This window comes from Dasypus novemcinctus, chromosome 19 (genome assembly GCF_030445035.2).
Source record: "Dasypus novemcinctus isolate mDasNov1 chromosome 19, mDasNov1.1.hap2, whole genome shotgun sequence".
Lineage (NCBI taxonomy): Eukaryota > Metazoa > Chordata > Mammalia > Cingulata > Dasypodidae > Dasypus > Dasypus novemcinctus.
This window is the reverse complement of record NC_080691.1, coordinates 79,269,651-79,290,867: the sequence shown is the minus strand read 5'-3', so window position 1 is coordinate 79,290,867 and position 21,217 is coordinate 79,269,651. Positions and strand designations below refer to the sequence as shown.

General features: G+C 59.0%; 2 protein-coding genes across 6 annotated transcripts; one reads left to right on the top strand and one right to left on the bottom strand.

Annotated features, from left to right (window-relative positions):
* Positions 1-3,211: 3,211 nt before the first annotated feature.
* Positions 3,212-10,475, bottom strand: GPR108 (G protein-coupled receptor 108). Of its 4 annotated transcripts, XM_004447614.5 has the most exons (18): positions 10,318-10,471; positions 9,458-9,577; positions 8,701-8,751; positions 8,438-8,520; positions 7,706-7,815; positions 7,536-7,591; positions 7,382-7,451; positions 7,186-7,290; positions 6,847-6,980; positions 6,657-6,732; positions 6,170-6,243; positions 5,946-6,063; positions 5,730-5,860; positions 5,591-5,634; positions 4,723-4,772; positions 4,431-4,514; positions 4,223-4,347; positions 3,212-3,691 (listed from the first exon to the last, which is right to left on the bottom strand). In XM_004447614.5, the coding sequence occupies exons 8-18, from the start codon at positions 7,216-7,218 to the stop codon at positions 3,619-3,621; spliced, it is 942 nt and encodes a 313-aa protein (XP_004447671.2). In that variant the 5' UTR covers positions 7,219-7,290; positions 7,382-7,451; positions 7,536-7,591; positions 7,706-7,815; positions 8,438-8,520; positions 8,701-8,751; positions 9,458-9,577; positions 10,318-10,471; the 3' UTR covers positions 3,212-3,618. The 4 variants fall into 4 exon arrangements, 3 of the variants coding, with proteins under 3 accessions (XP_004447671.2, XP_071066089.1, XP_071066090.1); XM_071209988.1 differs by having other exon boundaries at positions 4,431-4,772; positions 10,318-10,459; XR_011646560.1 differs by lacking the exons at positions 3,212-3,691; positions 4,223-4,347 and having other exon boundaries at positions 10,318-10,475.
* Positions 10,476-12,336: 1,861 nt separating this feature from the next.
* Positions 12,337-21,189, top strand: TRIP10 (thyroid hormone receptor interactor 10). 2 transcript variants are annotated; one of them, XM_004447617.5, is made up of 15 exons: positions 12,337-12,448; positions 13,627-13,742; positions 13,821-13,877; positions 14,658-14,805; positions 14,883-14,945; positions 15,122-15,226; positions 15,318-15,446; positions 16,013-16,159; positions 16,273-16,470; positions 17,419-17,586; positions 17,791-17,900; positions 19,015-19,147; positions 19,375-19,526; positions 19,616-19,737; positions 19,857-21,189. In XM_004447617.5, the coding sequence occupies exons 1-15, from the start codon at positions 12,425-12,427 to the stop codon at positions 20,003-20,005; spliced, it is 1,821 nt and encodes a 606-aa protein (XP_004447674.1). In that variant the 5' UTR covers positions 12,337-12,424; the 3' UTR covers positions 20,006-21,189. The 2 variants fall into 2 exon arrangements, with proteins under 2 accessions (XP_004447674.1, XP_004447675.1); XM_004447618.5 differs by lacking the exon at positions 17,419-17,586.
* The last annotated feature ends 28 nt before the right edge of the window (positions 21,190-21,217 follow it).

Below are 21,217 nucleotides of genomic sequence, written 5' to 3'. Positions count from 1 at the left end.
AGGCGCACTTCTGAATGCTGGAGGAATTTGGCCGAGAAATGTGTTGCTTCGTGGGAACGGGAGGTAGAGAAGTCCTTCTGTGATATAAGAATGCAATGTTCATGTGGAAAAAAACATAATGTTTTCCTCAAGGAATTATGAAAGTAAATTAAGTGAAAAAATATTAATGTCAGTAGTCGATGATATGTTTTTAAACAACGCTTCCAAGTCCCCCCCTGCCTTTTTTTTTAATGTGTGTGATACGAAATTTTGGAAGTCACTGCCACAGCCACTTTCTTTGCCCTTCCTCCTGGGACTTTGGTTCTTGGTGGCAATCATTAATAGACAAATTACTCTCATCAGTACAGACCTATCTGAATCCAGATCGCTTTTTATCCCCCTTATGCTAAAAGATAACGCAGTCCTTCAAAAATTATGCTCTCCTCCTCTGGTGTCACTGCAACCACTTTGACAGAGATATACACATCCTTGGGTCTTTCTTGTGTAGTTTCTCCCTCCAATACAGTTTTTATTTTCTCTCCCCTGAGATGGCTCCCTTATCTGTTTGCTTGTTTTTTTGATCGTTGTGTTTGCTCATTGTGCTCGTTGTTTTTGCTTGGCTGCTCATTGCTTTCTGCTCATTGTTAGCTTGTTGTCTGTTTATTTCTTTGTTCTTTTAGGAGGCACCGGGAACCGAACCCAGGACCTCCCATGTGGGAAGTGGGCACTCGACTGCTTGAGCCACATCTGCTCTCTCCTTGTTTGTTTTTGCTTATTGTCTACTCGTTGTTTTGCTCAATGTCTCCTTGTTGTTTATCTTCTTTAGGAGGCACTGGGAACCAAACCCAGGACCTCCCATGTGGGAGGTGGGCACTCAACTGCTCAAGCCACATCTGCTCCCCCTCCAAAACAGTTTTGATTCCAGCTTTGCTGAGGCTCCTGACCTGGGCCGCTCCCTTCTGCTGGCCTCAGTACCTCATCTGTGAACTGGAGACACACAAGGTGAGGCCCCAGTGCACTGTGCAAACAGCACACTTGACTCCATGCTTTACACATAGTGAGCGCTCAATGGGCTCAAAGTATAGACTTGCATTTTAACAGTCTCTCCTCCTGCCCTCTTCCCTTCCCCACTGTGGGTGTTGTCCCTACCCAGCCTCCAAGCCAGAGCATTCTCATCTTCCCCCTCCCTCGCCCCCCTGCATTCAACTATGCACCAAGCCCCCTGAATCTCCCAGCTCATCCCTTCTCTCCACCCTGCGTCCCCCCCAGCCTTCCGTCTAGCAGTCCCCACCCTTCCAGTCCCTTGACTCCACTGCAGCTGGCGGCTCTTTCTGGAATGCACCTTTGCGTTCCTTCATGATGTACCTGGCAGGCACGTGAACGCGGCTGAGTGACCCAGGTCCTGCCTCTTACCTATCTTTCAGGCTTTAACTTATTCCACATGCTGTAGGTGCTGCTCTTCTCCCCGTGTCACAGAAGGGGAGGTCAATCGCCCGAGGTCCTCCAGTTGGTGAGAGCGGGGGTTTGAACCCAGGATACGAGACTCCAGGTTTTGCACTCCTGAAACTGGGTGAAGCCAGTCTCTGGGGGCTACTGTAATAAGTGGACCGTGAACTCGGTGACTTCAGCCAACACAAATGTATTATCTGGCAGTTATGGAATCAGGGGGGCAGCAGGGTTGGGTCTCTTTTGGAGGCTTTGGGGGAGAATCTGCTTCCTTGCCCTTTGCAGCTCCTAGAGGCCACCGGCATTCCTGGGCTTGCATCGCCCTGACCCCTGCTTCTCTCGCCACATCTTCTCTGACCCATGGACTTTACCTTATAAGAACACCAGCGGTTCCCACTTCGAAATCCAGGACACTTCCCCCTACCCCCAAGAGCCTTAACCACATCTGCGAAGACAGTTTTGCCGTGTAAGGTTCCGCATGCGCAGGTCTTGGAGTCTAGGGTGTGGACATCTTTGGGGGACCGCTATGCAGCTAACCACAGCATATATGGAGTAAAACCTCAATCTCGTAGGGCCATGTCCCTCCCTGCCTTAAACTCTTCCATGGCTCCTGTGGGCCCCAGCATTGAGTTCAAGTGCATCTGCCCTTCATCTTTAGGCTCCTGTCAGCTACTCTGGCCTCCCACTGTCCCCCTTCCCCCCAGCCAGCCCCGCAGTGGGGTTTGCACAGTCCAGGCTATTCTCGGCCTCCTTGTCTGGCTCGCACAACTTCCTTGGTCTGCAATGTCGCCTCACTTCCTTCTTTGTCTCAATGGGCTATTAATTCTTTGGGCCCCAGCCACACTTGCTTCCGCCTGCAGGAAGCCTTACCCCAAGCCCAGCTCCCTGCCCCTGCCCCCTGCCCCGGGGCCTCCACCAGACAGGGTCTGGGGGCAGGGTGGGGTGGCTCGGAGGAATGTTTCTCAGGGCTCCAAAAGGGGTCCTAAGTGACAGAGGAGTGTGGTCTTGGGACCTGCCTGCCCACAGGTGTGTGTGCACGTGGGTCCCTAACTTGGGCTGCACCTGTCTGCCAGGGCAGGTCCTTGAGAGCTCAGGCTGTGTGGCTGGGCATTGTACCGAGCAACCAACACTCATTATAGTATGTGACATTCATCAATGCTATGAAGGCCCACTTTTCATGCCAGGAAACAGAGAGGTCAAGCCAGTTCTTCAAGGTCGCTCAGTAAATGGTGGCAAGGTTGTGGTTCCATCCTGAGGAGCCTTGCTGCAGGGGGATAAGGGCACCCAAAGGTTAAAAGTTACCCAGGAAAACAGAACGCCCAGGGTTAAGCGCTGAGTCTCTCACTATTTTCCTAGGGGTGTGACCCAGAAAAGATTACTTAGCCTCTCTGTGCCTCAAGGCTTTTTGAGTTAAGGCCCAACAGGGATCTCAGAATGGGGTGTGGTCCACAGAAACCACTTCTTGACGGGTGGCGACTATTATTCTTATTTCTACCCTCCAGCCTGAGCCAGTTGTGGGTCTTGAAATCATTTCCCACCCCACCTCTGGCCTTTTCCCTCCCTGAGTGTGCTTTCCCTCACGTTTGCTTCCCTTGACCTTTCGGGCTGCGTCAGGGCACTGGGTGGTCCCCGTCTCAGTTCTGATGGCCCTGTTGAACTGCCTGGCACACGTCCCGCTCCCTGCCTCCTCTCCTGGAGACTGTGAGCCCCTTGAAGACTGAGACCTGGTCGGTATTGGCCACTGGGCTGTCCCCAGCTCCTGGCATAGGGACCACCACACAGCAGGTGTTCAGTGAACGTTTATTCAATGTGAAAAGCGATGGGTGCTGCACACCCACCCCGGCCAGTGAAGACACATTTCTGAATTGTAGAACGCAACCTCGGTGTTAGATCCCCAACGTCCAAGAAGGCAAGAAATCTGGGTAGCAAGACAGACTGGTCATTATTGTACAGCTTCTAAGTGTGTGTGTGGGTGGTGGTCCCAAAACTTGGCGGTAAGAAGGAGAGCGGGCTCTGTCTGCTTCTGAAAGGGCTCCAGGAAGCCGGGGTCCCGGGCAGCTGGGTGCTGCATTCCCACCGGCCCTCCCTGCCCCCACCCCCGCCTGCCATCCCCCACCTTGGAAAAGCAGCAGGAGGGAGGGGTGTGTGGGAGGTGGGTGGGGTGAAGGAGGTCAGTCCCCGATGGGGAGATGATCACAACAGCTCCCGCCCGCTGGTCGTTTTGTTGACTTTGGATAGGCCTTCCCGGAACCCAGTGTCTGTCATTCTGCGGGGCGGAGACAAGAGGGAGGTCCAAGGACTGGGGGGCGGTAGGCTCCGCCCCAGAGCTGCCTGGGCCACGGTCCAGCAGGCAGGGCTGCCCTGACCCCGCCCCGCAGGAGGGCAACTGGGCCCGATCACTAGAGCTGTCCTGACCCCGCCTCCTGGAACCCCGGGGTCCTCGCTCCCACAACTGCCTGGACTCCTCCCAGCCGGCGCCCGGAGAAGCCCTGGCTCCCCCCCACCCCGCCCAGACTCCTCCCACCCTGCGCCCAGAGCTGCCCTGACTCCTCCCACCCCACCCCCAGAACCACCCTGACCTTGCCCACCCCGCGCCCAAATTGCCCTCACCCTGCCCATTCTGCCCAGACTCCTCCCACCCCCGTGCTCAGAGCCGCCCGGGCCCCGCCCAGAAGTGCCCGGACCCCGCCCACCCACCGGGCCCCGCCCACTCCGCCCTGGCCCCGCCCACTCCACCCAGAGCCGCCCTGGCCCCGCCCATCCTGCCCAGAGCCCGCCCCAGCCCGTGGGCGCTCACACTTGCTCCATCTGCACGTCCTCCTCGTCCTCCTGAGGCAGCTGCAGGTACGGGTTGTCCCCTGCGGGCTGGAACTTGTAGCCGGTGAGCACAAAGAAGGCCAGAGTGGAGCCCTCCACCAGCAGCTGGGGGGCGAAGGTACACGGCAGCGTGTCAGGGCCACCCCTGGCTGGGGCCTCCTCCCGCCCGCGGGGCACCTCCTGCTCACCTGGTACAGCCACTGCCACTGGAAGGGCACGGCTACCCGCAGCAGGATGGCGATGATGCGCGTGAAGTAGACGTAACAGATGACCTGTGGGAGCACGGGGTAGGCGCGGACAGCGGGACCAAGGGGACCTTGGGGACAACGAGACGGCAGGCCCCCGGGGTGGGGCCCAGGGGGCAGAGGGCAGAGGGGAGGGGGCGCGGAGGACGGCTGCGCCAGGAGCTGGCTGTCTTTCCCTACTCCAACCCCGGGGTGCCAAGGCCAGCCCCACCCCAGGTGCCAGCCGGGCTCCTACCATGACGTAGTAATGCCGAAAGAGCTTCAGCTTGGCCAGGTTCACTGCCACTGAGGGGTGGGCACAGAGAGCGGGGGTCAGGGGAAGAAGACGGAGGGCATAGTGGGGAGGGGGAATTAGGGCCCTAGGAGGACAGAGAGGACATTGGGGGCAGTGTCCAGGAGACAGTGAGAGGGTCAGCCAGGGGCTTAGAGAGGAGCTCAGAGAAGGGGGTGGGGACAGAGGCTGGATGGAGGTGTGCAAGGGGCAGAGGCTGGACGGAGGCATCCAGGGGGCAGAGAGGCCAGTTGGAGGCATCCACGAGGGCAGAGAGGCCAGAGGAGTCCAAGAGAAAGAGAGGCCAGATGGAGGCATCCAAGGGGACAGAGGCTGGACGGAAACATCCAGGGGATAGAGAGGTCCAAGGGACAGAGAGGCCAGATGGAGGCATCCAAGGGGGCAGAGGCTGGATGGAGGCATCCAGGGGACAGAGAGGCCAGACGGAGGCATCAAAGGGGCCAGAGACTGGACAGAAACATCCAGGGGATAGAGAGGTCCAAGGGACAGAGAGGCCAGGTGGAGGCATCCAAGGGGCCAGAGGCTGGACGGAAACATCCAGGCGGTAGAGAGGTCCAAGGGACACAGAGGCTGGACGGAGGCATCCAAGGGGGCAGAGGCTGGATGGAGGCATCCAAGGGGCAAAGAGGCCAGAAGTGTCCAAGGGAAAGAGAGGCCAGGTGGAGGAATCTGAGGGGGTGGGAAGGCCAGATGGAAGTGTCCAAGGGGGCACAGGCCAGGAGTGGCATCCAGAGAGCAGAATGAAGGGCCTGGAGCAGGAAGGGGGCCGGGGACCAAGGGTCCTCCGGGAGCAGGGAGCAGGGCCTCTCACCCTTCCCATCAGTGCCAGACGCGTCCTGGAGATGCCGGATGGACCTGGGGTGGGAGAATGGGGGGACACGGGGTACAGTCAGCACCGGCCTAGCTGCCGTCCGGGCCTGCTCCGCCCGTGACCCGTGGGGGCCCCTCACCAGACGACGGGGAAGAGGATGGCGCCACAGCAGATGAGGTCCACCAGGAAGAGGATCTCCTTCCAGAGGCCATAGTCGCTGGCTCCCTCCTCGCGGGACTCGATAACGATGTAGGCCACGTTGGCCAGGACCTGTTGGGCCAGGGCGGGGGTGCTGGGCAGTGCTCGAGGGGCACGGCTGCCCGCTCGCCCGCCCCGCCCGCGCCCCAATCTGCACCTGCAGGGGGATCACGATCCCGAAGATCTTCTTCTCCTTGTCTGACAGCACGTACTTGACGAAGGCCCAGCCGGAGCCGATCAGGGCGATGGTGATGAAGAGGAGGGCGCCCTTCAGCCTGGGCAGGGGGCCGGTGGGGGGAAGGGGGGCGCATGAGGAGAGGGGGAGCCCGCCATCCCACCCCCACCCCCCACCGTCACCTGCCCGCAGAGAAGGGCACTCACAGGTGTGTGATGTAGTGCATGACAGCGAGGCCCTCGATGGGGTGGCCCTGGCTGTTGATGAAGTAGTAGTTGATCTGGAGGTGGACGGATGGGCGGAGAGTCAGACAGACGGATGGGTGGGTGGGGGAAGGATGGGGACATGGACAGTCGCGGCAGGATGGGAAGTTAGGGAATTGAGTGGACGGACGGTTAAAATCAGAAGGATGGCAGCTGGACTCAAAGGTGGGCAGTTGTAGTCAGGTGGATGGACAGTGAGTCAGGTGGAAGGCACGGCTGGGTGGGAGCCCAGACAGGGAGATGAATGGATGGGCAGCCGGCCACAAGGCGACGGGGACAGACGCTAAGATGGATGGACGTGTGGCCCGTTGGGAAAATGGAACTCCCAAGCCCAGAGATTTGGTGGGGGGCGGCAATGGTCTCGCCTTCTGGACCCAGAGGCCCTGGCACCCCCTCCCTGCCTGCTCCCCCGCCAGCCCAAGGCTCTCACGCTGTGGAAGAGGAGGGAGATGCTCTTGGTGAAAGCCAGGGCCGCCATGAGCCAGTGGATCTTGAAGACGTTGTACCTGGCGGGTGGGTTGGGGAGAGACAGGGTGGGGGGAGTATCAGGCAGGGGATGGGCAGGGATGGGAGAGTAGGACCAGGGAGAGGTGGGGGACCCTCAGGGGCAAGGGCCTTACGTGTTCCTGCAGAGAACAGACACCCAGAAGATGCCGGCGGCCAGAAAGCAGGCGGACATGACCAGGTAGAGCTTGAAAAGGGGAATTTCCGCCGCCGACAGGAAGCCCTCCGGGTTCTTCTCCCGGATCATCACCTAGAGAGGGGGGCAGTGGTGGGCAATGTGAGGGGGTCATCTTTGCCCTGGACAGCTGTGAGCATGGGTCTCCCACCTTCTAAGCGCCTCGCTCTTCCTGTCCCCCTGCCAATGGGCATATACTAATTCCCACTTCACTGTGCTGCTAGGGGGGATTTTAAGGAGTTGAACTTGGGTGTGGGAGGCTTCCCTCCCCTCCACTCACCGTGATGTCGAACGGCTGCTCCCGTCCCGGCATCGAGTTGTAGCAGTTGTGGAAGTTGAGGTTGTACTGGCCTTCCTCGGCCCTCGAGCCGATCACCACGTGGAACTGGGCGGCGGGGAGAGGGGGGCTCAGCTTCAGGGGTCCCGCGCCCGGGAAGGGCAGGGCGAGTGGGGCTGCGGGCACTGCAGACACTCACGCTGAAGTTGTAGGAGTTGTTGAGGTGGCCCAGGCCCCAGCACTAGCTCCTTGTCCTCTTGGCTGGTGCCCTGGGGGGAGCAGACACCTCTGTCAGGGCCCCAGTCCCCATACACCCAGTTCCCCTATCCCCTCCTGCCCTGGCGCCCGCAGACCTGCTGGCTTCCTGGAGACGTCCCCGGCTGCACGTCCTTCTTCGCTGTTGTCGTCCCTGGGAGATGGGACGAGGGCCGGGTGGAGACGAGTGAATGAGTTCAGAGATGGACAGACAGAGGGACGGCAGAAAAACAGGGTGCGCAGGGCCAGCCCTTCCTGCCCGACTCACCGACGTCCCCCTTTGGTGTGGCTGTGTGCGCTGGCTTTGGGGGTGCTTCGGGGAGGAGCCCAGGACTGATGAACAGCTTCTTCTGCTCCCCATATTTTCTCACCTGGACCCTGGGGTGAGGTTGAGGGGTGGGGGGCATGGGGGATGCAGCTGAGAGGCTGAAGGCTGGGAATGGGTATGCAACACCCCATATACACAAGGGAGGGCGGAGCTGGGCTCAGCTAGTGGTTGCCAAATTTCCTCCTCTGGCCACCAGCCATCAGGATGGTGGCCCCAGCCGTGCACCTGCGCTAGCCATCGTTTATGCTTTCCTGTTACGCGGGCTCGCTTGGGCGACTTAAGTACGTTATCAAAAAAGGGAATGTTTTCTCCTACAGAGAGGCAGCACGGTATCGTTGGCTGCTTGGGTCCGCATCCCCATTCTCGGGCCTCAGTTTTCCCATCTGAAGAAGGGGGATGATGAAAGCCTAAGGGGTAGATGGGTTAATTCCCCCAAGGTTCCCAGGACACTGCCTGGAGCAGAGGGAGCATTCAACGAGCATCAACCACTGTGACTCTCACAGCAACCTCTGCACCCCATCGCCATGGGACCCCAGTACTCCCTGGGATCCCCTCCTTCCTCTTCCTCCTTCCTCCAATCAGAGGGTCTTTTCAGTGGTCTCAGGGGCACAGTGTCCCAGTGTCCCGAGATGATGGGTCTTTAGGGAGCCCCTGACCCCCCTCCAAACTCACTGCAGATCTTTGGTGTTGATGAGAAAGAGGACCAGGAAGTTGCTACTGTTTTTCCCGAGAGGGCACTCGTGGGGACCGCGGTTCTGGGGGAGCAGCAAGAGGGAGCTCTGGTTAGCCCCTCCCATGGGCCCAGCCTTGCCCTGCCTCCCTCCCCATCCTCCTGCCTCTGGCCTCTGGGAAAGAACGGTGGCCCTGAGGTTCCCAATGCAGAGGACTGACATCCCCCACCCCCTTCTCCTTCCCTCCCCACCTTCTCCACTTACTGAGTAGGATCGAATGCTGCCAGATCGAACCCGGCTCAGACTGAAGCCCACCTGGTGGGTGGAAAGAAAGGGGAGGACCTGAGGGACAGCTGCAGGGTCTCCCTCCTTCTGCCCTTCCCCCCCCCCAAGCCACTCCTTCCAGTAGCAACAGAATTGAAAGCTCACATTTCTGAAGCGCCTGCTATGTCTCAATTTGGATGTCACTTCCTCAAGTAGACCTAACCTAGTCCACCCTGTCCCCGCCCCCCCACCCCCAACACCGATTTAAAATGTGGAGGGACTCCTTCCTGACTTGCACACCTGGATTTGAATTCAGGTGCTGCCATTGCCAGGTTGTGTGACTCTGAGCAAGTCCTAGACCCCCAGGTCTGTACGACCTCTGCGAAACTGGACTCCGTGAATTTTCACGGCGACCGTAAGAGGTGGCTCTTAGGGAAAGAACCCATGGAAACTGCTTTCCACAGTACCTGAGACTTCGTCCAATAAATGCTTATCTGTTCATTTTGACTGCAGAAACTGGGACTGTTTTGTTCGCCAGGGTGCCCCCCCCAGGTCTTAAGAGGAACACCTAGTACATATTCCACAAGATATGATTTCTCCCCAAGTTACGGATGAGGAAACTGAGGCTCAGAGAGGCCAAGGGACTTGCTGAAGCTTCCATGGGCGAGAGTCTGAGCTGGGATGTGAACCCAGAACTGGCAGCCTCTGAAGCTGGCCCATCGCCCCCTGCTCCAACCAGCTCCTCAAAGGCCCTCACCTGTGGGTGTTTCTCTTCCGTCTCTGGGAGGCCCAGCCGCAGGAGGCTCAACTCCACCTCTAAGGAGCCATTGGTGTAGAAACCGAAGCTGTTCAGCTGGATGTCTGCTCGCTTCTCCCCCTGCCGGAGATCAAGGAGGCAGAGGCGCTCAGACTTCTCCATTTCACCAACCAAGCCCCAAGGCTCTGGCACGAGGCGACTCCGAGGGCCTCAGTGTCCTCCTGGTACCCTCTTTCTTTAAGACAGGCCCAAAGGGTGTCAGGGGAGGCGGAAGGGGCTTTCCTGGAGGCTGTGTCCCCTGACCAGTCCCAGGCAGAGGCAAGAGGCGCACGGGTCCTCGGGCCACTGTCCAGGGAGATAAGTCCTGGAGCACGTGGAAATCGCCTTATTTCTTCGGGACGCCATCCCGAAGGCTGATTTGTTCATCTTATTGCGTCTAGCCCTACTCTCCCGGAAAATTTTTAGATACCAGCTGAGCTCTGACTGTGCTGAGATTTCAAATAAGCACCCAAGATCCCAATGAGTGCCCAGAGGACCCCACCCCAGAACTCCCAGGGACAACCTCCAGCCCTCCTGAGCGGCCCCACGGATCCCTAGGCGCTGTCAAAGTGATTGCAAGAATTTAGAGGGACCCTGGAGGTGAAGCCCCGCCCAGGATCCCAGCCTGGCGAGTCAGGCAATTCCAACCCGAGGATGAAGGGGTATGGGACGAGACCACTCCGGGCCTGGAAGCGGGGGGCGTCGGGCCACTCCATCCCGCGCAAGGAACGGGGGAGGCTGGACGAGACCACAACAGGCCCGGGGCTTCTCCGGGACAAAGCTGCGACCCCCGCCCCAGACCGCCGTGCGGCGGGCCTCACCGTCAACGCCAGCCGGTGGATGCGCCCGGAGCAGCCGCCCAACAGCACCAGCAAAAGTAACCGCGGTCCCCACTCCGCGGGGCTCCCGCAGCCGAGCCCCCTCCTATAGCTCACTGCCATCTCTGGGGCCACCGCCTCCCCTGGCTCCGCCTCTGGCGCGCTCAGACCCGCCCACCGGTGAACCAATCGCCGCCCGGTGGGGCCCGATCCTCCGGCGTCTCCAGCCCGCTTAGCCAATCAGCGATCGCCTCCTCGCAAACCCGCCCTCGTAGGACGCCAGATGGACTCCGCCAGCGTCGAATGGGAGTGCGAATACCGCTTAATCACGACCCCTCTTTCTCCAATCATTAGAAAGATGGTCCCGGATGTAATTTGATAAGCAAGTCATCTAACCAACTGTAACGAATCTGCTATTCGGCCCTGGGAAGCGGAATTCCTCCACCCACTCTTAACTGACAGATCTGTCCGAGACCAAATTTCCCAGAATGAAACAAGGCACTAAAATGAACTACATTTCCCAGTAGCCCCAAGGACGGAGTTTCCCTTCTTACCCGTGGGACTTGGCTCCCCGCCAGAGTTCAGGTTCTTGGTAAACACAGGCATTTCCCGAGACCTGTCTTGTTCTCCTAGTCTCCCGGGTCCACAAAGAGATCTAAAGCGGGTCCCAGGATAATCATGATCTTAGGGTGACCTATGACCCCAGGCTGAGCCCCTTACCTGCAGCTAGGCTGCGGGCCCCTCTGCTAAGCCTCTCCCCAGTCTGAGACCCCAGCCCCTAACTGTGGATGACCGGGGTTGAACCCCAATTTTACCTGGAGTCTCTGGCCAGGGCTGAGTCCAGAATTCTGCTGAACTGAGCCACTAAGTCCAGACTCCATGTTGAACCCTCTGCCCCCAACCTCCCCGACTCAATCTGATCTCCCAATCTCTGGGGGCACAGACGAGTTTGCAACCGGAGATTTCTGAGCGCAGGAGCCACCAGCAGGTGGGGTTAGGTCCCAGCAGAGCCATCTGTCCCAAAGTGGACTCCCGAGAGCTATCCTCCTGTGCTCCCAGGCATCTGAAGCCACGAACTCCGAGTACCTGCCCCTTGGAGCCCCCCGCGTTCCCTCCGGGGGCCCCCGAACCCCAATAGGGCCTCTGCCACCTCTGTAGCCACAAAGAAAGCGCCAAAGGCAAGAGAGGATAGAGGCGGGAGCCGCTGGGGCCTCCCCCTTTCATCCCAGCGCCTCTAAGGGATTTACTAGGTGTGAACAGACTTTTATGGTGGAGGCGACAGACTTTGAAGCTCCAAGGCCCGGATATCTGGGGGAAGGGCGGAGTCGGAATTCCTGGGTTGCGACTGGCAATTAAGACCGAGTGGGCCTTAATAGATGAGACTGGAAATGGGCAGGTACAAGGGTGGACTGCCCGAGAGCCGGGGAAAGGGCTGGGCCCGGCGCCCCAAGGACGGCCCGTCCTCAGTTTCCCAGCGGAGACTCTGGGGGTGGGAAGGCAGGATGTGGTGGGGGCACTAATGGACCCGGCCTTGCCAGTGGCGCGTCCCGGGCAGGATCGAAGTCCTCCCTTCCGCCCTGTGGCCGGAGAGACCAGACCATTAGTGGGATGAGCGTAGACGCCTGGAGCCGGGCCGCAAGAGTGGGGTGATCTCAGGTTCTCCCCGCACAGGGGTATGTGTTGGGGGGGTGGTTTGGTGTTGGAGTTTTAGTTTCCTCGCCCTTTAAGGAATGGTTGAGGGAGGAGGGGAAAAGAACAGTTCGGGGCGGGGGGCACCTGAAAGGAGGAGAGAGGTCCCGGGGATTTGGAAAATGGACAGGGGTCCTTTAAGGGGTCGCTCCAGCAGCTTCGGGCGGCAGCGTGCCCGAAGAAGGGGCGGAGCGTCAGCCGGACCACGCCTCCTCGAGGCCCCTCCCCTAGGGCGTCTGTGCCGACTCCGCGCGGGCGGGGGCGTGGTCGAGACGGGCGGGGCGGGGCCAGACCGGGAGTGGGCGGGGCCCGAGCGGGGAGGGGCCGGGCGAGCGGCCCTGGGCTGAGTGGACGTCCAGGCGGCGGGCGGCGGGCGACCGGGACCGGGCGTGGCGGCGGCTGGGGCAGAGGCGGGAGCAGCATGGATTGGGGCACCGAGCTGTGGGTGAGTCCGATCGGGCCGGCCCCAAGTTCCCTCTTCCTAGGGTCCACCTTCTGCCCCCGCGCTGTCCCCTTCCACCGACCCCCTGGGACCCCGCCTTCCACCCCCTCTCGGGGTTTAGCTGCAGGAGGTCGCGGGGGGTGGTGGGTCTGGGGGGCCACGGGAGACCCTGTAGCCGCCGCGTGGGGAAACTGAGGCACTGGGACTCAGAGCGAGGCGGTTAGAAGTCCTGGGACAAGGCCGGGGCGGCCGGGCGAGGTCACCTATTTTGAGCACCCTGGCCCTGCCGGCGGCTTATCTTACGGGCCCTGGGTCCTTGCCCGTCGCCCGCCTGTCTGGCTGGGGGCGGGGGAGGGGACCCTCGGGCCGCCCTCTTCCCCACGTGGGACCCAGAAATCCGAACCGCCCTTTCCCTCCTCTTTATTCACTCTAGGGGCTTTGGGACGCGCTTGGGGGGAGGGGGTCTGCGAGGCTTGGCCCCTGCCCCCTCCCCCAGCTCGCCTTAGGCACTGGGCGGGGCCGCCCCCTGGCCGCCTCCAATCTCGGGCCCTGGAAGCCCCGGAAATTTCCCTCGATCCTGGCCCCGACCTCTGACCCCTCCCCTTTCTGGGGGCGGCGGCATTCCTGGGTTCCTGGGTGCACCGGAGTAGCCAGCTCGCCCACCCCTACTTCCCCCAAGTCTAGGATTTTTTTTTTTTTTTGGAGAAGTGGCGTTCGTGGGGGAAACTGAGTCACCCAATACGGGGGGAGGGGGGGGAACTCCAGAAACATGGCGACCCATGGGACCTGGTGCCCGCCCCCTGGCTATTCCGGGGCCCCCCGAGTTGCGGGGAGCCCTGCCCCGCTGGCCTTGACTCACGCCCGGCCGGCCGGATTTTCCGGAATCTGGGGGGATTAGGGGAGCCGGGGCAGGGGTTGCGGGCCTGCCCCTTTCCACGCCCCTCTTGGCAGTCCGGAGTCGGGGACCCTGTCGTCCGGCTGGGGCCCCGCCCCTGTTCCCCGGCCCTTCCCGGGAAAAGGAGGGGGTTCCCGCCGGTTTCCTGCCTTCCCCCGCGCGGGGCCGGGGCGGGGCCCGGAAGCCGCGCCTCCTCGAGCTCGGAGCTGTCGGGCTCCCCGGGCGCCGGCCGGCCGGCCGCGCGGGTCCCCAGATCGTGATCCCCCCCCCCCCCCACGACCCCCAGGATCAGTTTGAGGTGCTGGAGCGGCACACGCAGTGGGGCTTGGACCTGTTGGACAGATACGTGAAGTTCGTGAAAGAGCGGACCGAGGTGGAACAGGCTTACGCGAAGCAGCTCCGGTGAGTTGTGGGGTCCATCAGCCCTGGGGCCGGGGGCAGCGAGCTGAAAGCTCAGCCTTCCCGCCTCTCTCGCTCTAGGAACCTGGTGAAAAAATACCTGCCCAAGAGACCGGCCAAGGATGACCCTGAATCCAAGTAAGGACGACGGAGGGGATGTGAAGCTAGATTTGGGGGGATGGGGTCCGCTTCCCTTCTCGCAGCGGATCCTTCCACTTCTCACTTCAGTAATTCCCACTTAGAGGCAAGGGCCTGGGTTTGGACTCCTAGGTCCACTGCTTAACATTTGAGGGGCTTTCAGCAAATGATTCATGCTCTGTTTCCATTTTGCTCACTTTTTAAAGGTAGAGGCAATTAGTAAATGAGGCACTTTGGGCAAGTGGCTTGAGTTTCATGCCTCGGTCTTTCTCATCCATGAAATGGGGTTGAGTATGATGCTCTCCACCTTCTAGGGCTGGCGTGGAAATTAAATGAGTTAATGTGTTTAAATGCTACCTGGCCCTTAATGTGTGTCCTGCAAGCATCTGACTATTACAAGTCCCTGTTTCCAGAGTCCAAAAAACGATCTTGAACGTTTTTGGTAACTCGTGTTAGAACCCCGTCTGATGTCAATTAACTCGGTACTCACGATAATCTTGATTTGATCCCACTTGTGTGCCTATTAGTACCTCTACTGCAAATGCACATAGGGCACTCACTTAGAGGATACGACCCACATTTATCCCATAAAAGATGGCATAAGCATGGTGTCCCCTTTCTAAAATCCAAGAAAAAAAAAGTACGGAGTTTCAAAACGTGGCTGATCGGTGAGGGATTATGGGCCAGAGTTATCATTTCCTTGGGGACCAATGCCTTTCCCCCCTGGAGGTGGCTCCAGGGAGGCCTGACTCCCAACTCCCTGCCCCCACCCCACCCCAGGTTCAGCCAGCAGCGGTCCTTCGTACAGATTCTCCAGGAGGTGAACGACTTTGCAGGGCAGCGGGAGCTGGTGGCCGAGAACCTCGGTGTCCGTGTGTGCCTTGAGCTGGCCAAGTACTCCCAGGAGATGAAGCAGGAGAGGAAGACGGTGAGTGAGCCCCTGCCCGGTCTTCCCGTGGGCCCCTGCTGGAACCAGCATGAGCCTTTTCACCCCTCTCTCCCCAGCACTTCCAAGAAGGACGCCGGGCCCAGCAGCAGCTGGAAAATGGCTTCAAACAGCTGGAGAATGTGAGTTGGCGGGAGTGGAGGGTGGCTGCAGACCGAGGGAGCAGTTGATCCACAGAGCTGCCCCCTGTGTCTGCCTGGGGCCTTCTCACTCCCCAGGAGGCTCCTGAAACCTTGGCTTCCCAGGTCCCCTGCCTGGCGGAGGGGTCCCTTTTACTCTGGCTCTGTCCCCCACGCAGAGCAAGCGGAAGTTTGAACGGGACTGTCGGGAGGCCGAGAAGGCGGCCCAGACAGCTGAAAGGCTAGACCAGGATATCAACGCCACCAAGGCTGACGTGGAGAAGGTGTGTGTGGGGGTCTGGGACAGAGCTGGGAGTGAGGATGGGGCGGGACTAGAGCCTGACAGCCACCCCTGTCCCCATCGACGCGCCTCAGGCCAAGCAGCAAGCCCACCTTCGGAGCCACATGGCAGAGGAAAGCAAAAATGAGTATGCAGCCCAACTACAGCGCTTCAATCGGGACCAGGCACATTTCTATTTTTCCCAGATGCCCCAGATACTTGATGTGAGTGCTCAAAGTCCCCAGCCCCACCTTTACCTCCAAAAAAAAGCCAAATGCAACCAACTCCTACACACTCATTAAAACCCCAGCTGCCATGACCTGATCCCTAGATTGCAAGGGAATGAGAAACATATAGACACAGTGAGGCCTGCCTTTGCTCAAACTGTTCTGTCTGCCAGGGATGGCCTGTCTTTCCTTTTGAAACTCTTACACATTCTCCCAAGCCCCAGCTTCAACAACCTCGCCTCTGAAAAGTCTCGAAGTTTCCCTCCTCTGTTTCAGTAGCCTCGTACTCCCAATCCTAGTCCCAGGACTGACTGTTCTAGGTCGATGTCTTTTTCAAAGTCCCAGATCCCATTTCCCCCTCCTTTAAAAAGCCTTTCCTGACCCCCTGATTCTGCCGGCCCTGCATCTCTCCCTGGACCGCACTGGACTGGAATGTCTCGTGGCCCCCTCTGCCTTCCCACCTAGAGACTGGGCTTGGGGCTAGGTCCACCGTGGCTGCCCATCAGGTTTGCACACCCTGCAAACCTGAGCTTTCTTTTCGCCACTTCCACCCCGCCTGGCAGAAGCTGCAGGACATGGACGAACGCCGGGCGACCCACCTGGGGGCCGGGTACGGGCTCCTCTCGGAAACCGAGCTGCAGGTGGTACCCATCATTGCCAAGTGCTTGGAAGGCATGAAGGTGGCGGCGGAAGCAGTGGATGCCAAGAACGTGTGTGCCTGGTCCCGGCCCACGGGCGGAGGGGCGCGGGTGGGCACCCCTAAAGACCGGGCGCCCAGTCTCGCCCCTGACTGCTCCCCACGCTGCCCTCCCCGCCCCCTCAGGACTCACAGGTCCTCATCGAGCTGCACAAGTCTGGTTTCGCCCGCCCGGGCGACGTGGAATTTGAGGACTTCAGCCAGCCCATGAACCGCGTGCCATCCGACAGCAGCCTGGGCACGCCCTCGGATGGCCGGCCTGAGCTCCGCGGCCAGGGGCGCAGCGGCCGTGCCAAGCGCTGGCCCTTCGGCAAGAAGAACAAGGTGGGGGCCGGGGGCCCTTGGGTGGGGGGTGGTGTGTGTGAGCGGGGACAGTGGGGGCCCCTACTGAGTCAGCCTCAGCCACTGGAACCCTGAGTCCCGGGCAGGAATTTTCCTCTTGGCTGCCGGCCCGGGCTGGAGGAAAGGCAGGCGGGCGGATTGGCTGGGGAGTCCCCTGAGGCTGAGGGGGCTAGGATGGGGTGGGGAGGCTGGGGTGTCACTGCTGCTTCCCGGGATGTTGGGAGAAGACCTGCTTGTGGAATTGGGGACTGGGCTGGGGGGTGAGAGACAAGGTTCTGGGAACCCCGTCTATGCTGAATCTCTCTCCATCCCAGGCCCCTTTTTCTTGGCTGTCAATGTCAGAGCCAACTCTGTAGCAAAGCCCCTCTAGCCTCAGTTTTTAATTTGGACCTGGGTTTAAACTTCTGATCCTTTTCGACTTAACGCTTTGATACCCCTCCTCAGCTGACCCCCTAGCTGAAACCTTTGACTCCCCAGCTGTAACCTCTCACATTTACTGCCTTTGACCCCTCTTCGGCTTGCCCTTTGGCCTCCGTGGTCGCCTCCCTGTGCGAGACCCCACTCCCTGCATGTCATCTCCTTCCGCTTTCTAGACTGGGAGTCCAGAAAGCCTCCTTGCCTGGCAGATCCCCGCTTCTAGTTTCTGGACTGAGAACTCAAGGGATGTGGGTGATTCCGTCAGGCTCACAGTCAAAATGCCCTCCCCTACCCCCTCCTAGATTTTTTTTTTCTTGTGTGTGTGTTTTTCTTGCATGCATTCTCTGCGTGCGATTGTGCACCTCGAGTTGTCGTTTTCTTACTGTTTTTTCGTTTTCTCCTTTCTCCATTTTTTTTCTCTCCCTTTTCTCGCGTGTCCATCCACCCGTCCACGTTCTCTACCTCCTCCCACCTCTCCCCATGCCCCGACCCCTCCCTGGCCCCCGCCGGTAGCCACGCCCCCTATCCCTCTCCCCGCTGGGGGGCCCCCTGCCCTCGGCCTTGCCTAATGGACCCCCGTCCCCTCGCCCTGGCCTCGACCCCTTGGCCATACTGAGCGAGATCAGTAAGTCGGTCAAACCGCGGCTAGCGTCCTTCCGCAGCCTTCGAGGCAGCCGTGGGGTAAGTGAGCCCTTGTGGGGAGCCCGGGCTCGCTTCCTGCTGCCAGCTAGGCCCCCCGACTCCGAGCCGGCCCTGCTTTGCTCTGTGCATGGCCTTGCCCTCCTGGAGTGGGGAGGAAGGTGGACTAAACCTGTCTTAGGAGTACGCACAGCCTGGAAGCGTGGACCCCAGGCTCCCAAGCTCAGGCTGGCTTCCTCCTTGCAGACAGTGGTGACCGAGGATTTCAGCCACTTGCCCCCAGAGCAGCAGAGGAAGCGGCTTCAGCAGCAGCTGGAGGAACGAAATCGGGAACTACAGAAGGAGGTTGATCAGAGGTAAAGTGGGGGAGACAGGCAAGGAACAAATAGAATAGTAAGTCAGTTAGATTTACATGGCACCCAGAGATCTCCCCAGCAGACCCCAGTCCGCGAGAGTTTCACGGGTGATTCCTGCCGCACTTGGAAGAAACGGTTAATTCCCATTTGGGACATTCTGTTTTCCAGCAAACGAAGAGGGAACGCTGCCCAGCTCATGGAGGACTCCAAAATCAGTTAACCAAGAGAATAAAATTACGGGCTCATTGTATTTTACTGATGATCTTAGGTGCAAAATCGTAGCCAAGCAAGTCCAATGGTGTTTTAAGAAAAATAATGTACCATGATCAATCAGGTGTCACCCCAGTAATGCGAAAAATGGTTCCGTATCAAAAAGTGTATGTCTGATTCACCACATTATTTGCTAAAAGAAAGGGGGAAAAGCATATGTTTATTGAAACAAAGCACTTAAAATAGTAACAACAAAAAAACCCTACCAGATTGAAAAAAAAAACAAAAACTTTTCTCCCTCATTCTTTCCAAGCAAGATCCTCTTCCCAGTCCCGTTACATAATAGGAATGAAGCTTGCCACTTGCCAACAGGCAGCCAAGTTATATTTTGCCGTTTGCGTATAACCTCTCAGACAACAGTTTTCACTGGCGTAAAGTTCCATTTCGAACTTGTAAAGTTCCCGAGGTAGTTTTGTTGTAAGGGTTAACCACAGCTCTGTCCCGGTGGTCTCGGGCAGCTCCCTGCGCCTCTGTGCCTCAGTTTCCCCATCTGTAACAAGAATCAGGCATTAGAACTAGAAGGAAGTTGAGCCATCAGGTCTGCTGTATTCCAAAGGCCTGTGCTTGTGTGATTTGAACGCAAGGAGTTGTGTGCGCGTGTGTCTGTTTCCCATTTTCCTGGAGAAGCAGAATTAGGCAGGGGTAGGGGTTCACTAACTTAAGCCAAGCTCACACGGCTCAGAAAGCTCAAGCTGGAACTGGAACCCAGCGCCGTCAAGCTGTTGCACTTTTATCTGGGCTCTTGACCGCTCTACTAGCTTGCAGCTTGCTGGGACGAAGTGGGGCCCATTGCTCTGGCCTCATTAAGTCACGTGGGACAGCTCTTTCTTGTGGTCGCCCTTAGGGAAGCCCTCAAGAAAATGAAGGACGTGTATGAGAAGACACCCCAGATGGGGGACCCCGCCAGCTTGGAGCCCCAGATCACAGAAACCCTGAACAACATTGAACGGCTGAAATCGGACGTGCAGAAGTATGAGGTAAGGGGAGGCCCGGTGGGGGGCCCCAGGGGAGGGGCGGTGGCCTTGGCTGAGTCACAGGCGGGCGTGGGGGGGGGGGCGACGACAGGAGGGTGTTGGGGCTCCAGCTGTTTCCCATCACGGCCTTGGGTGTACATGAATGACCTCAGGAAACCTCCGAGCCCCCAGTGGGCTGACCCCAGAGCCCTCCCGTGGAACTGACCGTGTGCTCCGTCCCCTCCACCCAGGCTTGGCTGGCCGAAGCCGAGAGCCGCGTATTGAGCAACCGGGGGCGGGGGGACAGCTTGGGCCGGCACACCCGGCCCCCAGACCCCCCAGCCAGCGCCCCACCACCGGACAGCGGCAGCAACAACAACGGCTCACAGGACAATAAAGAGAGGTGACCGGGGAGGCCAGTGGGGGGGGGGGGACGGGTCCCCAGGGCCCCAGGAGGCCTCTGCTTACCTGCCTCTCATGCTTCCCAACCAGCTCGGAAGAGCCTCCCTCGGAAGAGGGTCACGACGCCCCCATCTACACCGAGTTCGACGAGGATTTTGAGGAGGAGCCCACCTCTCCCATAGGACACTGTGTGGCCATCTATCACTTTGAAGGTGAGAACGGTTGGGGTGGGGAGGGGGGCGGAGGTGCGGCGTGCAAGTTGCGTGGGAAGTGTCTTTGGCTGGGAATCCACCACAAGCAGCCCTGAGCCCGCCCCTAACCCCCACGGCAGGGTGCAGCGAGGGCACCATCTCCATGGCCGAGGGCGAGAACCTCAGCCTCATGGAGGAGGACAAGGGCGACGGCTGGACCCGGGTCAGGCGGAAACAGGGAGGCGAAGGCTACGTCCCTACGTCCTATCTCCGTGTCACCCTCAACTGAACCCTGGCAGAGGCAGGAAAGGGGAGGGGGAGGCTGCCGGCGGCTGCTTCTGGGCCACGGGGGGCCCCAGGACTTATGCACTTTATTTCTGCCCCCCGTGGCTTTGGCTGAGACCTGTGTAACCTGCTGCCCCCCCCACCCCTCACCCCAAATGGCCCGCTGTGCCTTCCAACACTGATGTACATACTCGTGTTTCAGATCTTTTCTTCCTGCTTCCAGAACGGCCCTGGGCCATTTTGTTTTATATATATATATATATATATATATAAAAGAAAATTATATAAAGTCCTTGGAGTCTGTGCCTTATTATGGGATGTAGACCCTGGAACTAGAGTCCCCCAGTGGCCACGCTCCGTAATTCTAAGCCACAGGGAACGAGGAAGCGGAGGCGCTTTGGGGCGGATCTGGGTCCTTGGGTAACTTCCTGGGAGTTGACCTGAGGTCAGCGGGGGCTTGTCCATGACAAGCCGGAACAGATAGCGCTTACTGAATACCTACTGTGTACCTACTGTGTGCGTGGCACTCTCCATTCTCACGATCTCATTTAAACATTAAGCTTTAATCCCTACAAAGTGCCTCACTACCCCTGGGGGTTGTTTTGAGGATTAGAACTTTTGGGTTGAAGGCAGGCACAGAGAGGGCAACCACTGTCCCGGAAATCACACAGCTCTCAAGGGATGGGATAATACTGAATTCTGACTTTTTTTTTTAAGATTTATTTAATATTTATTTCTCTCTCCCCCCCACCCCGGATGTCTGTTCTCTGTGTCTATTTGCTGCGTCTTCTTTGTCCGCTTCTGTTGTTGTCAGCGACACCGGAATCTGTGTTTCTTTTGGTTGGGTCATCTTGCCGTGTCAGCTCTCCGTGTGTGCAGCACCATTCCTGGGCAGGCTGCACTTTCTTTCGCGCTGGGCGGCTCTCCTTACGTGGCGCATTCCTTGCACGTGGGGCTCCCCTACGCGGGGGACACCCCTTGGTGGCAAGGCACTCCTTGCGCACGCATCAGCACTGCGCATGGGCCAGCTCCACATGGGTCAAGGAGGCCCCGGGGTTTGAATCGCCGCGGACCTCCCATGTGGTAGACGGACGCCCTAACAACTGGGCCAAGTCCGCCGCCTGAATTCTGACTTTTGATGCCAGATCTGCAAGTCGTCTTACACATAAAAGCCACATGTTCATCATCTAGGCTTTCTTAGGTGTGTGTGTGGGGG